Source organism: Danio aesculapii, chromosome 13 (assembly GCF_903798145.1).
Source record: "Danio aesculapii chromosome 13, fDanAes4.1, whole genome shotgun sequence".
NCBI classification, from domain to species: domain Eukaryota; kingdom Metazoa; phylum Chordata; class Actinopteri; order Cypriniformes; family Danionidae; genus Danio; species Danio aesculapii.
In genome coordinates this window covers 23,839,454-23,857,445 of record NC_079447.1, presented here as the reverse complement: position 1 = coordinate 23,857,445, position 17,992 = coordinate 23,839,454, and the positions used below count along the sequence as shown (strand labels likewise).

General features: G+C 33.8%; 1 protein-coding gene across 1 annotated transcript; it reads right to left on the bottom strand.

Annotated features, from left to right (window-relative positions):
• Positions 1-5,463: 5,463 nt before the first annotated feature.
• Positions 5,464-17,992, bottom strand: rgra (retinal G protein coupled receptor a). Its single transcript, XM_056471572.1, has 7 exons — positions 17,586-17,992; positions 17,207-17,363; positions 16,278-16,399; positions 15,053-15,206; positions 12,261-12,378; positions 10,625-10,738; positions 5,464-8,163 (listed from the first exon to the last, which is right to left on the bottom strand). Exons 1-7 carry the CDS (start codon positions 17,662-17,664, stop codon positions 8,020-8,022), a joined length of 888 nt encoding a protein of 295 aa, XP_056327547.1. The 5' UTR covers positions 17,665-17,992; the 3' UTR covers positions 5,464-8,019.

The window sequence follows — 17,992 nt, the reverse complement described above, 5'->3', positions numbered from 1 at the left end:
AAAATTTCTACATAATATATATATATATGGATATTAATTTCCAGTTTCCAACATTTACCATTTCTTATTTTGTCTTGAACAGGAAAAAAATAAACACATATAAGTTTGGAACCATTTGACGTTGAGTATGGTGAGCTGTTAGAGCTTCCAGTTGTATTCTGTTGACAAAAATAACCTCAACTCTTTGAGTTGTTATTTTTAAAAGAGTCACTTTAAATCTGGAAGAATTTTTACAAGTTACAATGGTTGCTTGAGTGAGTCTTGTTCAGCATTTCTGTTTATTTGCCTGGCAGGCTCTCAGTGAATTTATTTTGTGCATGATGTTTTAAAAATTTGATTCCACATGGAAGCAGAATAGTGTAATTCTTTGGCTTTGGCTACGTTGATGTGTTTATCTTCTGGTTATGACAGTACAGTGTTTGGCATCAGACTGGTGTGTTTTTGCCATGCCAAACCCGATAAACGTGAACATGTGAAACTGAAATATGCAGCAACAGAATGATTAGACATTTAATCTGTGTGCCTGACTCAGTGAATCATAAACTGAAGGATTAAGCTAACCTGGTTGAGAAAATACAATTTCATTAATGGAGAATGGCTCAGACTGCAGCCAAACTTGTCACTTGTAAAAAAATATATAACAACCCAAGCTAAGAAATGGCTACACTTCATCATCAGCTCTCTGTTTCTGTTCAAGTTAACCAGCAGCAAACATGAATGGGCTGATTCACATTTTAAAGTCTTGTTACCAGTTTGGGGGTTTCGTTCTGAAAATGTACCCCTATATATATTTCTGGAGATCGCGAATTATGTCCCAGTAGTAACATTTCTTTTGCAGTTTTGTTTTCGCGAATCCAACAGAGGCCGCTGTGTATGCTTTTGAGATCTCAAATTTCTGTCGCGTGGGCCATTCATGCCTGCTGTTCTCGTGTAAATCCACCAGAGGCAGCTGTCGACTGACTGATTTAGTGACTGACCAACTGATCGATCCCCCCACCCTCCCCCTTCCCTAAACCCAATAAATAGTGTTTTAAAAAGCCCCGATTGGCCAGCAGCCACCCACTTCCCTAAACCCAACCAACAATGTTTTGAAAAGCAATCCAGAAAAAGAAAAGCCCCATGAGTTTTATCATGTTCTCAGATTTGACCACATTCTCACCCTGTTATTTACTTGTTTGTTTTATTTTTTGGGTTTTGTTTTTGTCTTACCTGCTTTCTGGAACCGTTCTTTGCTGGACTGGAACCCTGTCATTGCAGTCAACTCCTCTCTGCGTCTCAAGCGACGTACATGGCAAGCTAATTGGGCAAACTGGTAACAACCATGGAAACTGGAAAGCCATCCATACGGAGGTAAGCGGTCTGCTGCTAGCGTGAAAAAGAACGGCATCATATCTCCCCGTATCGTTCATTTTAAAGATGAAATTCAGCCAAACGTACTTCTGGCTACATAATTCGTGATCTCCAGAAATGTATATAGGGCTACGTTTTCAGAATGAGCCTATGTTGGCAATTTCACTTAATATATATCCAAATACTTTATTAATACTTGTAGACTTCCGGTTTAGTCCACCATGTGAAGTCGCAAAGTCGGGAGCTCTGCAAACTAATTCTTAAATTTACTAAATACATAGTTACAACCTACTCCAAGTTTATTAATACTTGTATGAGTATAACTGCAAACTGCTGTAATCTACTGTTAACAAATTGTAAATACTTTTTCATTATCATTCATGTATGTTGTTAAGGTTAACTAAAGATTCATAAATTGTTCCCTGTGTTTGTAACAAACTGAAGTCATGAAAAACTGTTACCTAATTTAAATAATAGTTTTCAGTTTAGGTACTAAAACGTATAAAATGTAAATAAATTAAAGTTTTGTAAAAACAACCAAAAAAAAAAAAAAAAAAACTAACAAACAAAAAACTGATAAAATGACAAAATCTGGCTAATTTTATTGTCTATTTGAGTAATTCAAGCAAATTGCTTTGGATTTTTTGATCATTTTATCATATGAATTGGTTGGTTTTTAAAATTTTGTTTAAAGCAAAGGTTTTTGTGTTTTTTATTAACTTTTATTTTTAGTAAAAACTTATTTAAGTGAAAATATGAGGTTTGTATGATGCTTTTAATTCAACATTTGTTTTTTTAAGCAACATGTTTTTTATTACTATTTATTTTTATTTAATTATTGTATTTTATGTTTAAGTTTACGTTAACTACAGTATAATAAGCCGTGGTAACAAATTACCAAAACTTTCTGTGATAGTTTCCCTAAAAATGAAAATATGCTCATTATTTACACACCCTCCAGTGGTTTCAAAACTCTTGAGGTTTTTTTTCTGTTAAAAGCAAACAATATTTTTAAAAAAATGTTAGTAACTGGTAACCACTAACATCCACAGCAGGAAAAACAAATGTCATGGAAGTCAGTGGTTACAGGTCTCTATCATTTTTCAAAATATCATCTTTGACTTTGAAAGAAGCTCCAGCTTGTTTGTGACAAGTGAATGATGGTGAGTAAATGATGGCAGAATTTTCTGTTTTGAAAACTGAACTAGATTAACTGTAAACTTTTGAACTATCCATTTAAATTAAACTGAAAAGTGACAATATAAAAACAAAAGCTCATTTTAAATATGAATAAATACAACAACAGGGGATTGTTTAAATGATAATTAATTCTAGGTACTGATTTTCTGATAATCATATATTGCAGGTCTGGTCAAGTTTCTACAAACGTTATGAAGGCAATAAGAGCATTTTTATTCTGCACTATAGTTACAATGACTTCAGTGCTTTAAATGACTGAGAACACAGAGCTCTCTAAAGAGCAATGACGCACACGTCAGTAATCCAGATTACACCGCATCCATAATCCTTTAAAATACAATTTCCTTAAAAAACAACTAAAATGGTTTTGATTGTGTTATGCCTACTGTTAATTGTTAATCCATGTATTTCATATTTCTGAGCGCACAAATCCTCAATTTCTTAATATTTGGTGTTAAATGCAGCTCGTTTTTTCATCATCTGTTCACCGATGTTGTGTTGAGTATCTCTATTTGTTAAAACTGCCAGCATGAGCTGACAATTCTGTTGATATGCCAGGCTGCTTCTCATGCACATGTGCGCAATGATTGCATAATCTGCTTCAAATGTTTTTTAATCAAATAAAAATACATGGCTTCTGGCAGCCGCTCTGACCTTGCACCCTGCTCTCGAACCATCGGACATCTGATCATAAGCTCGACTGATTACTCTAGATTGAAGAGCAGGGGCTCAGACTGACTGCCAGAGCAATGTGTTGCATATTAGAAATTCACCAGCAATCACAATGTTTGCATCTCCGCATAACATTACATATGCCATTTATTACTTCAGCTGTCAACTTTAAAACTTCTCTGCTTGGATTTCATGTTGATATGCAGTGTCAGACAAAAGATTTGGGATGTTTTTTAAAGGATTAGTTCACCCAAAAATGAAAATGTTGTTATTAAATACCCTCATGTCGTGTCCCCTGAGACCTTCATTCAATTTCGAAACACAAATAAAGATATTTTAGATGAAATCTGAGAGCTCTCTCATCCTCCATAGACAGCAATGGTAATTACTTAAGGCATTCAAAGAGCAGAAACCAGAACCAAAAATGGTCAAAATATTCAGTATGACTTTAGTGGTTCAGCTGTAATCATACGAAGCTCTAATCACACTTTATGTGTGCTAAAAAAAATGGTAACAATGAATTTGTTTGCTAATGTTTTCCCAGTCATATCATGATGCATGTTTATTACGGTGCTTGCATGGTGTACTGCTGCCTCTAATGGCAATATGTCATATTGCTCGTAGATGACCTGAAGTGGGAGAGAAACGAAACAGTCACATTTATAGTTTTGTTTTTGTTGTGTTTTTTGCCACATAAAATTGAGCTTTGCGTGATTACAGTTATTGATTGTTTTTGGCTCCTTTTCTGGACTTTGAATGTCTCGTGACTATTGCGTTGTATAGAGAATGAGGAACCTCTCTGGTTTCACTTAAAGAATCTTGATTCACAAGTTCACACTTACAGATATTTGAATGAATAGAATATGTATATTTCATGTGCTGTCCGAGGAGCGGGATCTAAGCTGGGAAAGACACCCTAACTGATGTTATATTAGAGTGGTGGAAGGATGCTGAAAGGCAAGAGAAAACGAAGGTAGCCTGGTAATTTAGCGGTTTGGTCTTAAGATGGTTGCGTAGTAGAATGTTTGTGGTAAATTAACCTTGTCAAATAGAATGATTGTCAATGATGAATTAGCCTTGTCAAAACATCTAAACTTGCTTCTTCCAAAATTAATTTACAAAACACTTTGAGTTCTAAAGATGAAGAAAGCACATTAATTGAAATCACAAGAGGGTGAGTAATTAATAACAGAATTTTCATTTTTGGATTTGGATTGGATTAATCCTTACAAGATCAGAAATACAGTTAAAAACTTTTACATTTTATTTTATAAAAATAAAATATAAGTATTTTATTTCAAATCAAAAACAGGTTTTTTTTTATATTGAATGTTGTCGAAAAATTATATTATTCCTTTGATAAAAGATAAACTGTCAGCATTATTATTCCAGTCTTCAGCTAAATGCTCCTTTAGAAAACATATTGTTCTAAATCTCTGCCCATTTTTTTATTTAAACAGTATGACTAGAATAGGACATTATTTTCAACATTATATTGTTGTTTCAGAATTTAGTTGAAGCATTAAAGACTTTACGTGCTTTTAATGTGATTAAATATCCTTTAATTATGTTTGTGAATTTAATTTGATGTGGACACCAAAATGGGAAATCTGGTTTCTATATATGCAGTGGGTTCACATTTAATAATATGAATAAAAAAGATGGATTGTACATTACATGCAGAGCCTAAAGCTGTCATTATTATGTTGCAGCACTCTTTATGATTTAGACACACTGGTAATATTTTTGCTGCCTACAAGTTTTTTAGTTGACTTAAGTGAACATTTCAAGTAATTTTAACTCACATCAGTCTAAACTAAACTATTAACTAAACATATTTAGTTGAAACCTGAAAATTAAAGTAACAAAAACATTTGAGTTCATGACATTCTGACACACATCTTTTTAAAATGTGAATCTACATACATTTGTATAACATACAGGCAGCATTGTATGTTTGGACTTCAATTTGTTGTTAATAATTTATGTTACTACTGAAGTTCTTTAAATGTATTGTCTATTGCTTTGGTCTATTTTACTACTACTATCATGAAACCCAATAACTATACTAGTGCATTAAATAGGGCCCTAAAAATACAATAATTACCAGTATACTTAAATATGTAAACAATGAACATCTCAAATAAAAAGTTTGTTCATATTTTGTATTTGTAATTTCTTAAATTTATGGCAGATTTTTATTTTATCCAGAGAACTCAGTTACCACACAGTAGTCCAGCCAGAAATGTTTATTTCAGTGTTGTGCATCATGGCTAAAATATACAAATTAGTCGCTCACAAGACATCTGTTAAACATTCACATCATTCACAGGTTAATCCAAGTGCACTTGAGGAAGACAAGCTTAAAGTGGACACAAAGACTAGTCCGTTTCTAGAATGACAAGTGACACGAAACCACAGAAAGTGTCAGTAAATAGAACTGTGCTTATCCATCATTTGTTCTTCAGCATTTCAACAACACAGAAAACGATATGCCTCCTTGTTTTAATAGCATATCGTGAAAGCGTTTCAGAATCATTTACACCTTTTCCATTTACTATTTGATCTGCAAATGCACCACTTGCATTACCTTACATGATGTCAGCATTTCAGGTGCATTTGTGAGGAAGTTAAAGGAACAGTTCACCCAACAATGGAAATGTGCACATTATTTGCTCACTCTCAAGTTTATCAAACTTCTATGAGTTTCTTTCTTCTGTTGAACACAAAGATTTTGCCTATATTTATTACTTCCTCTTGTGTTCTGAATAACTTGACGGTTTCCTTTACTTGAGATGACTGAATGATATACAACATCCTTAAATTATTCTCTTAAATAAAAGGGAATAACCTATTAAGTGTCATATAGTCTAAGGAAAAAAAATGTGTTAGGTCTCTCCGGAGCATTTGGGCTGAATGTTTGATGGCGTCTACTGAAACGAGGATGTTATAAAATATGTTTTATGCCGAGATATTACCGGAGAAATTCTGTGGTTTTATATTAATGGTGGTGCACTGGATCATCCCTCTGTTAGTGGAGAGACCTCTCGTTGCATAATGCCAACAGTCAGTCAGCGAGTAAACGAATATAATGAATCAAAGTACATAGGCCTATACATATAGATTTTTAATGTAAACCTGTACATTAACATGTAACGTGTGTCTTAATGATGCGATGGTGTGCTTTATCTGCATGATTCTGATTTGACATTCTTTTTACCACTAAACTGGGTTGGATGTGTGACGTTTGATTCTGGGGGCGGGGTTTGCGTGCTGTGCTGTGAGCAATTAGCACGACAGTGGAAACACGACATGATTTCAGCCTCACTGCTCAAGCTCCTTGGCTATTGGCCCAGCCCGGTCTGACAAAAGCCCTGGCTTGACGATGGAAATGTGGCTATTGTGATGAAAGCTGAAAACCGGTAACCATTGACTTCCATAGTAGGAAAAACAAATATTATGGAAATCAGTGGTTACAGGTTTCCAGCTTTCTTCAGAATATCTTATTTTGAGTTCAACAGAAGAAAGAAACCCAAGATAGGGTGAGGAAATGATGACCGAAATGTGTTTTTTGGGTGAACTATCTTTTTTTAACAAGTGTATTTGTTCTTTAGTACAAATATGTGTAAAGGATGCTATTTGTTCCATTATTGTTGGTTACAAAATTTTTGGCAAAATTGTAACATAAGTAAATATGCAGACTTAGTTTGCACAGTTACTACTATTATATAGATGCTACATTGGCTTGTTATATTCAGCCTCCTGATTGAACATTACATATGCAGTGCATACAATACATCATATACATATTCAGTAATTATTTTATACCCATTAAATTACTTTTATGACAATATGCAGACTTTGTGAAACCATAAATATTTGTGAAACTATAAAAAGAGAAAGAATTTGTAAAACTTGAATAATTAAATACTGGTTAATTTAGACGTTACTACATGAAACAGGGTTTTGTCTGACAAAATGTTTCCTTGTTGTGCAAAAAACCTCATGATTTGGCAAGATTTCGTGATTTTGTTTTTCTTCAGATGCCAGAATGAATCATGTTGAAATTGAGACAGAATACGCCGAAGGGAAAAGGGGATCAGCAGTCTGAACATTTCCAATTGCAGTGAGTCTCGTGCATAATCTTTTCCTTTTGACTAATCTTGCGCACTGGGGAATGTGTTTTTATGAAAAACCCAGTTGTTTTCTGGGATTAGAATTTTGTGCTTGTCTAATTCTGTCTCATAAGCTTAATGTAGATAATAAAGTACACTTTATTTACTGAGTGTGCCAAAACGTGCATTCAGGGGGTAAAAGTTTAGGACATTTAATCTAGTGTAAACCTTTAAACACATTATTAGTATGACATTTAAAAAGGCAGTTTTGATGTACAATGTAACAGCACAAACATTCAAACCAAAAAAAAATAGACCAAAATCTGAACATTTAAAAAGCGACCTAAAAATAAGTTACATGATTCCTGATTGTGTTCACGTTCAAACCCACATTTACAGTAACAGTTTAACACTTGTGCTTCCATGTGCTTTGCAATGAGGCAGATTAAATTGGTCCCCATTCCATTCTCAAGTGTTTTGTCAAAATATCAGTTTAAATGACTGATGAAATCTCTATATCCAAACATAACTGACCCAAACTACCAGAGACAGACTTTACGCTCATGTCCACGAACACTCCACAAGAATACAGCGAGGATGAGATAAGCACACAAAGCCGATAAGCGTGTGTCGTACCTGTTAGAAACTACAGGATATTGGGGGTTATTTTCATGTGTTTAGTTTATTTGGACTTGTTCTCAATAGCAGGACTCTCAATCTTTTGGCCGGTCAGCAGCTGCCAGATTCCCCCCCTGTAGTTCTCATTCCCAAGGGCGTAAACAAAGACGTTGAAAGTAGGTGAGGTTTTGGCCAGAATGGGTGCAATCTGTAAAAATGCATTCAGATTAGAATCATTTTTTTATATGTGGTATTTAATAAACTGTAACTGACAGAAATCTTGCTTGTCAGTTTGTTGACATTACTTTCAACAGTTCACACTTAGATAATGCTTGATGCTGTTAGCAGGTTTGGCATGCTATCCCAGGAGAGAACCCTGAGTTCAAAGATAGATGAGCTCCCGCCTGGTCAATGAGCATTAAGAGGGATGCAAGATCAGGTTGATCTCAAGAGCTCCCTGATTCGTTTGGCCTATTCTTTGATTATTAAGACGGCTCTATAGGAATAGACTAACTACCACACTAGTGCATACGCACTTAGAGAAGTTCAGTATTTAGTGCTTGTGACTTTTATTATTATTATTATTATTATTATTATTATTATTATTATTATTATTATTAATTTATTTAATAATAAATACACCAGACCAGCTGCAGTCAATCATATCACATGCTCCTCTCGAAATTACTTTGTGAAACTTCACATCTATGGATTTATTTAATCAAAAATCCCCAAAAACTGTGATCATTCTTTCATTCATTTTCCTTCGGTGTTGGCCCTTTACTCATCAGGGGTCGCCACAGTGGAATGAATCGTTAGCTTATCCAGTTTAATGCAGCAATGCCCTTCTAGCCGCAACCCAGTACTGGTAAACATCTATACACACTCATTCACATACATACACTACGGCAAATTTAGATTACCCAATTCACCTGTACCACATGTCTTTGGACTTGTGGGGGAAACCGGAGCACCTGGAGGAAACCCACACGAACACAGAGAGAACATGCACACTCCACACAGAAATGCCAACTGGTCCAGCCGGGACTCGAACAAGCAACTTTCTTGGTGTGAGGTGACAGTGCTAACCACTGAGCCACCGTGCTACTCTAACTGTGATCATGTTACATATTATTATCAGGTTTAAATATATTGTTTTCTAAATTATTGTATTTTAACATGTAATTTATTAATATGATGGCAAAGCTGGATATTAAGCATTTAATTCAGTCTTTAGTGTCACACGATCATTTAGAAATCATTCTAAGACTCTTTAAAAAAATAAAATAAAAAGCTAGGGTTCTTTGATCCAAAATTTAGTCAAATAGGAGCAAACCCAATTGTCGGGTTAAAATTTTAATGAAAAATATACATAATTATATAACAGGTCGAATGGTGGGGGTTGTTTTTTTACCCAGTTTGACCTAAGATTTTTAGACTGCAATACTGATTTGCTGTTATCAGTTATAAATGAAAAATTTACTATCTACAGTTTAATATATATATATATATATTTAAATTCTTTGATCAATAGAAAATTAAAGAATGTTATTTATTTAAATAGATTTTTATAATGTAATAATCTTGACACTTCATGAATAAAAATATTCATTTTTTTTTAAAACAGTAGTGTATCGGTCATGATACTGTTTAAGAGAGACAACTTTTAGAGCAATGCTACTAAGCAATATTGTGCAGAGCAATGTTGCTCAGCTAATTTCCTATTGAGAAAGGGCAACAAAATTGTATCTGGATCCATTTTCCCAAATCAGTTGGCCTATGTCTCACCTGGTTGCCCAGTAAAGGATTATTACCCAGAGTTGCCAGGCAACATTGCTCAAAAAGTTGCCTTGTGTAATGCATTTACGATCTTTTAGGCTTACTGTCTGAGGTTATCTGACATTAAGCTAAATCAAAAAAATAAACTGATGTGGCATAATTTCAGTCAAAATTAAAATTTGAATATTCTTTGGAGTTAATGGCTAATGGTAAACTACTCTGAATACCTATTGGTCATTGGCAATTGTGTAAAAGGTGAGTGTGGCTTCTTTAATACAGGAATTTTCATTGGTTAATTTCTGTTTAATCCATCCAGAAAATGTCATTCATTAACACATCGCTACGACTACATAATTTGCTGTAATTTAAGATGCTTATATTATTATTGCTTATTGTGAGGAAAGCGTGTAGCACTTTTTTCTCATTTATTTTTTGTTTTTGTTTTTGCTTATAAGATATTTCAAACCTTCAAAAGTAAAGAATGAAAAGCACTGTGTCTTGAAAAATATCTAGTAAAATATTATTTACTGTCATCATGGCAAAGATAAAATAAATCAGTTATTAGAAATGAGTTATTAAAACTATTATGTTTAGGTATCTGTTGAAAAAAATCTTCTCAGTTAAACAGAAATTGGGGAAAAAGGGCTAATAATTCTGACTTCAACGGTATGTCAGTGCGTTTACGGCCATTCTAATCCATATGACTGTCTTCTGTAGAGTACTAAGGAAGATATTTTAAAATCATTAAGTTATTTATAAGGTCAGTTGATTACTGTTTTGTTTGGATCACATTTATTAAAGGAAATATGTTTTGTCCTTCAAACAAGACATGAGATTGATAAATGACACATTGTGATGCCTGCTGTACTTTAAAATCATGATTTTCTCACCATCCTCAGTTTCGGGGAGACAAGCGTTGCATTTTCCACTGCGGCGTAGAAAGCCAGGACTCCATAGGGACCCCAGCAGAGCAGCATGGTCTTCAGAGGAGTTCCACAGTTGAACTATACACACACACACACACACACAGCACACAGGAGATTTAGATGGATTTCTGAGTCACATGCTGCAGATTTAACTTGCATGCAACTTATACACCATTAAACATCTACTATGGCATTGTGCAAGCAAACTACACAAAAAGTGAACACAAAACACAAAATTAGTTTATAGGTATTGATTATGAGTATTGATTAAGCTAAACTGATCATAAAAACTCATTATAGCTATTGATCATAACTTTAATTAAATGACCTTCTATTTACAGGCTAGAGTTGTTGTTTTAAACATTTTTAAAACTGTATAAGTCTGACTGTATTATTACTTATACTTATTACTTATAATTAGTTTTTCAATTTTTACAAAGTTTGGTGAGTGCTTTAGTTATTTTCATTAGTTTGTTTTTTAAATGTTACTTGTTTTAAATGTTGTTTTTTAGATTAACTATGTTAGCTAACAAACTAACAATAAAATACTTCTACTACTGTAGTATTTTTATATAATTTGTGTATAATTTTTAAGAATTACTAACACTACATGGAGCGGGGGTGGGGGGTGGTGGGGGCAGGTTATTTAATTTAATAATACCAACATAAAAAAATAATAATGTAAAAAAAAGATTGCTCATTTTTTGTTCATATTAGTTTATATTGACATTTACTGTATGTTAATAATAATATTTGTTTATCTTAATGAATTTACTGATATAAACCAATAAAACCTTATTGTAAAACATTTACTGGAATTTTGATGCCTCAACTTACATTAATTAAAATTTGTTGCAATGGCATTAGTTTAATTACATTTAGTAGAACACAAATATTATTATTTTTATATACTTTGTTTATATCATTTTTTTAAATAAAATTTGTATATAATTTTTAAGAATTACTAACATTACATGGAGGGGGAGGTATTTAATTTAATAATACCAACATTAAAAAATATGTAAAAAATATATTGCAAAAAAATTATATTTTTTGTTAATATTAGTTAATGCATTTACTAATATAAACAAATGAAACCTTATTGTAAACATTTACTGTAATTTTGGTGCCTCAACTTACATTAATTAGTTTATATTAACATAATATTAATAATTATATTTGTTTATAAAATGCTATTAATGATATCTTATTGTTAACATTTACTGTAGCTTTGATGCCTCAGCTTACATTAATTAAAATTTGTTGCAACGGCAACACTTCTAAATTATGTTTAGTTTTCCTTTAATATTTTTTTGCTTCAGCTTTATTACAGTAAACACAAATATTTGAATAACATAAGTTTTAATCCAAACAATCATTTTCTTTTGCTCACTTTGGAGTGAGCAAATTCCTGAAGAAGAGTTCAGTAGCTGTTGCTGAAGAGATGCCTTTGTGCTCCCAGGCAAAACGTTTCTTTGACCCACTAAGTCACCCTGAATAATATTCTTACGCAATGTGAGGGGAAATGTATACTCGCTTCTTTTCATGCACCCTTTAGTCTCACATGTCAAACTTTAATATTGCGCAGAGGATACTTTACCTTGGCCTGGCCGGTCTTCTTGAATTTCTTATCAATGGACTGATAGGAAGACAGCACCACAAACACCTGAATGCCCATGTTGAAGATGGACATAGGGATCAAGTAAGATACATAGTTCCTGGAAAAAAGGACAGACAAAATTACATTATAGGCCTTTGAGGGTCTTATCTCAAAGTGACCAGATTCAAAGTGAGAGTCACATGATCTCCTCATGACCCTCTTGCTTTGTAAACAAGTTCAGAGTTCATATTGGACTGTAAATGGGTTTAAAGTACAATGTATGCTGCCTTTAATAGATTTCCTGGGGCATTTTTATAATTAGATTATTTGTGTGGTATTTTATATCTAATACTGTATGTACTGTAATTTGCCTCAGTTTATCTCAGTTATAGTGTAATATGTACAATAAATGTAAGTTTTACAGTTCTACTGTAAATCTCAGGAATACTATAGAATGGTAAAGTTTATAAACAACCTGTTGTATGCTGTTTAGAGGTAGAATGCATGCATTTACATAATAACCTAAACAATGTAAATATGAAATATAAAATTACAAAAACAAGAACTCAATATTACTGTAGTCATTGACTCAATTACTGCTCTTGAAGTTGTATTAATGATAATACAACAATATAATACATATTATTAATGATAATGCAACAATACAACTAATATCAACCAAGAAATTGCAGCTATAAAAAAACGGACACCAACATTGAACATTGTCAGTTTCTATGAAATGATTAAATATGTGTTAGAGTAAAGGGTTAATATTTGATTTAATTTGATAATGCCTTGCAACATTTTTTCCAAACTTTTAATAATGTTCACTGTAAACCCCGCTGTTGTCATTACTAAAGATATTAAGTTAATATAACATTTTTTAAAATACCAAGTTATGGCATCAAAACTTAAACGGGTGAGTTTAACTTACTCATTAGGAAGCAAGAAACTTTTAATTAATATTTTAGGTTCTCTAAACTTAACATATTATTTTCTTTAAACGATTCTCAATGTCTCTGTTTAAAATGATTGCTTGCAAAACAATCCTGAAACTATGGTTGGATCCATCTGCTCCAACTGATCTATCCTGGAGGCTTTATCTACTGGACATTATTAGTCTGGAATACACCACAGCCAAAATAAATGGTGCCAGTAAAAAAAACTGACCAATTTTGGTCAAATATGAGAGAGACTGTATCATTTATGTTTCAATCCTAATTTTGTACTTGTGATTACAATATTGTATATTGTATTGTTTTTTTTATTTTGGTTTTATTATATATTTTTTATTGGGTGATTCTCGGGCTTTGTTCAAAATCAAAATGTTCAATAAAAAAAAAATTAAAAAAGAGATTGCTTGCGCTTGAAATTCTGCCTTAACAACCGTGCTGATTGGTCGATAGTTGTATATGACATAAGGTGGTAATTTTGCTTGTGATGCTGAATTTTGCTGAAGCGCAGCAGGACAAAGGCACTGCCTGAACCCATCTGACGAAAGAGACAAGTTAAACTAGTAAGTAGATATTTATATACATTTTTCTTAATTGATATACTTGCAAAGGCGACACAGTGACACAGTGGGTAGCGCTGTCACCTCACAGCAAGAAGGTTGCTGGTTTGAGTCCCAGCTGGGTCAGTTGTCATTTCTGTGTGTTTGCATGTTCTCCTTGTGTTCACGTAGGTTTCCTCCAGGTGCTCCGGTTTTCCCATAAGTCCAAAGACATGTGCTATAGGTGAATTGGGTAAGCTAAATTGTCCGTAGTGTATGTGTGTATGTCCTGGTCCTCGGGGTTGTGCGTTGGGCTAACGACCCACCTCGTAAAATTAAGATATTACGAAACACCAATATGGTGAGGCTAAATATCAACTTCAATATAAATGGCCCTGGAAGTAAGTAAAGAATATAAAAGCTGATCATTTTGGAAGATTAGTCTAGTAGCCATTTTAAGTTATCTGTACTTAAACATTTACGTTAATTCAATAAAGAGACCACAATTGGTCAGCTCAATTAATTGAGTTGTCGATTTCCTATTACTCAAAGAACTGAGGAAATCACTTTCCTCAAAAACATTTGAGTAGTCTCAACTTTTTAGGGTTTACCAGTGTTGTCATTCAGAACAATTTCTTTTGCTTTTGATCAAAATAACAAATGTTTTATTTGCTGTGATTGACTGTCAGCAAATGATGTAAATAAAAATGGTCACAATATTAACTAATAATGAACATTATTTGTACAGTGTTTGTTAATCATAGTTTAACATGTATACTAATGCATTATTAAAATCCAAACCCATGCTTGTTAATATTAAAGCACTTTGAGTTAATATGAACTAACAATGAACAACATAATTTCATTAACTAAGGTTAATTAACATGAATAAATACTGTAATAAATGTATTGTTCATTGTTTGTTCATGTTCATGAACTAACATTAGCTATTACAATCTTATTGTAGTGTTACCATAAAAATGCATGTGATTGGTTCATAATGTTCAGCGCTGCAAAAACATTTTAATTCTGAATTCTGAAGTGTCCAGTTCTGAATTTAATGCTATGAATTGTAACTTTCCATTTAATTTACATTTTTTTAATGAAATGAAATTAAATTAGGGTTAATTGTGTATCTGTTACCCTTTTAGATTTGTCAGCAATTTGTGTTAATTAAAGTAGAACTTTTACCCCAATCCCATGTTAGGAAACTGCCACAGGTGATGGTAGGCAGTATTGTATGTTCTAATCATACAACAGTATGTGAATTATGAATGTTCTACTCAGCAGTGCATCTTACCTGTCACCCTTGCTATAGTCCAGTGTGCAGCAGGTCCTCAAAGGCTCATAGTCATACTCTCCCCAACCAAACAGAGGCATGGCAGCCCAGAAGGCAGTGAAGAGCCAGGTGAAGAGAACCAGGGTGATGGCACTGCTCCATTGCAGCTTTGTCCCTAAAGATGCAAGGTGAACACAAAGGTATTTAATAACACAACACTATTTTGATGCTCCACTTTAGACAATCTGTTGACTACAAGTAACTTTATAACTATGTAAACTAGTAGTCATTAGTGGTGGGATATGATCTACTGTATATCTGCTCACAATTTCATTACAAAACAAGTGCATATCAACTTATTCAAAAACTCTAAAAGTCACATAGAGTTAGGTATAGCCAACAGAATGTCTAAAGGTATTTTTGTTTTATTTTTTAAATACAGTTATTTGCATCATGCAGCATTCAAATGTTTGTGGTTAGCAAGACGTTTTTCCATATATTCAAAAATATATATATAAAGAGTTTAGATGGGGAAAAAAGTGCTGAGAAACTCCTATGTTTATGTTTAGCTACTTCAAATTTTTTTTTTGGCCTTTTTGCCTTTAGTAAGTGGATAGGGCAGAATTTCAGACAGGAAGCGAAGTGGGAGAGAGAGGGTAGGGACGGGAAATGTCCTTGAGTTGGGATTGGAACTCGGGACGCCCTGAAGTGCTACTGCATCATATGTCAGCATGCAAATAAATTCTTATTTTAGAAGAAAATTTCACATGGCACCTAAAAGTTTTTGCATCTAAAGTCTGTATATAGAACATATAAAGCTGAGTTTTAAGCATCATTCTTCTAAACCCATGATCCTTGATATTATAATAATTGTAAAAATTGTATATGCTGAAATACATTTTCTCAAAAACAGTCCCTTATTTTTCAACATCTAATTTACTCAAATTTTTCTATTTAATTAACTAATCCTAAACTTTTTAGTGGTAGTATGTAATATGCATTACTTTAAAACTTGGTTTACTGGTTAGACCTTGGTTTTTGGTTTGACACACCAGTTTTAAATGGTCATTCTATGAAAAGCATGTTTTTAATTGAATACTATGTGATCAGCAGGTGTTATTTGCAACATGGGTGGGCTCAGGGTGAACTAGAACAAAGACTGTTAAATATCCCATTGAATTGCTGGTTCCATGGTGAGAAGCATCTCATCTTTTGTTTTGCAAATGTTCTCTGGTCTGTTACTCACTTGTGCAGTACTGGTGGTATCTGTCCCAAGCAATGGCGGCAATAAAGTGTATGCTGGCAAGAGCAGTCATAAAGCCCTGGAAACCATGGGTCTGACATCCATCTGATCCATAAGGCCAGTATCTGGCGTTTCAAAAAGACAAGTATTACAAATTCAAAATTCACCAAGTTGCAAGTTGATGTTGCTTACCTGCATTAAAATAATTAAATTATAATAATAATACACAAAGCTTTTTTTTTTTCTAAATGACATTTTGGCACCCTGATCTAAAATATTTGTTCACATTCTTGCTTATATTATTTAGAAAATATGGTAATATATCAAATTTGTCTAATGGCCAGTTTCAGGTCCAATAGTCATAGTTAGCCACAGTGTTAAAATGTTTTAATGGTCTACCAGCTAAACAACAAATTAAACAATAAAGGTTCTTTATTGTAATTGATTCTTTTTTAAAGCTTCTTTGTGATTGACGTTCTTTGAATTGTCAAATTAAACCTTTAAAAAGATTCCTTGGAGAACCATAAATGATACTTCAATAGCCTTACTGCAGAATTAATCAATCAATACTCTTTGAATATTTATTATTATGGTGTATAATGGCTAAGATTTTATTCTAAAATATATGCAGCTTTAAAATACTTTAAAAAGTCTCACACTAGCCTGACCTGGTTTACTGATCAAAAAAAGTCTTCTAGCCTGGTTGGCCCTGTTTGGACTAAATTACGATTAAAAGTCATTTAATCAAATAGAGAATTTTAAAAATCCAACTAACCCTCTCACCTCACAGCTGCACTTATAACATAAAAATGACCACCTTTATCAACATTACATCACAGCTGTATTTACACACCAGCATCTGTGACGCAGCATCGCCTCTAGGGGTTTCGTCAACAACAACATCATCATCGTCAACACAAGCGCGCACTCACCTCAGAAAGCTAGAGAAAGCAGCGATTGTGGCGTTCATTGAAATGCCCATGTCTGCCATGGCCAGACTGAACACGAGGAAATTACTTGGGGTCCGCAATTCTCTGATTTTAAGGAAAGCAATAACGGTGACAGCGTTCAGGAAAAACCCGAGGAGACCTTCAGGGGACACAGAAAAAAAACGTGTGAACATCCTCGAGACGCAGAGAGCCAATATTAACATAACATTCAAAGGTCAAGTCGCAACGTAAACAGGTTAAATCGTAGCAGTGTTGCTTTTGTAGACCTCTTGCTATCGTTCCCGGATGAATCGCATACATATATCCACAAAGTAAGATTGCCACCCAAAATGCTTGTTTTTAACCCAAACATGACTCTTACCCTCTACGAGCAGACAAGATCCGAGGGAGAACACGTCGAACTCGGAGAATCCCTCCGGTAATGGATACGACGTTACCATATTGAAGGCAATTTCACCACCAAACTGTGAAGAATGACAGTCCGCTCGCTCGCGCGCGAGATGTGCCTCGGTGTGCTCAATCGAAGCCTTCTTTTAAAGGAGCATTTCACGTGAAAAAGCATGAACGTAATTATGTAAAGCCCCCTCTGTCTGCTTCAATCCGCGCAAGAATGTATTAATGATCACAACAACTCCTACCACTGACCCCTGATACGTATTTACACAAGGCGACCGTAAAGCGCTCATTCAGTTACACAACAAGCCTTTGTGCCTCTGAGCGCTCTGATAATAAGACCGCGGTGGACGAGGACCAGTGCAGCCTGCCTGT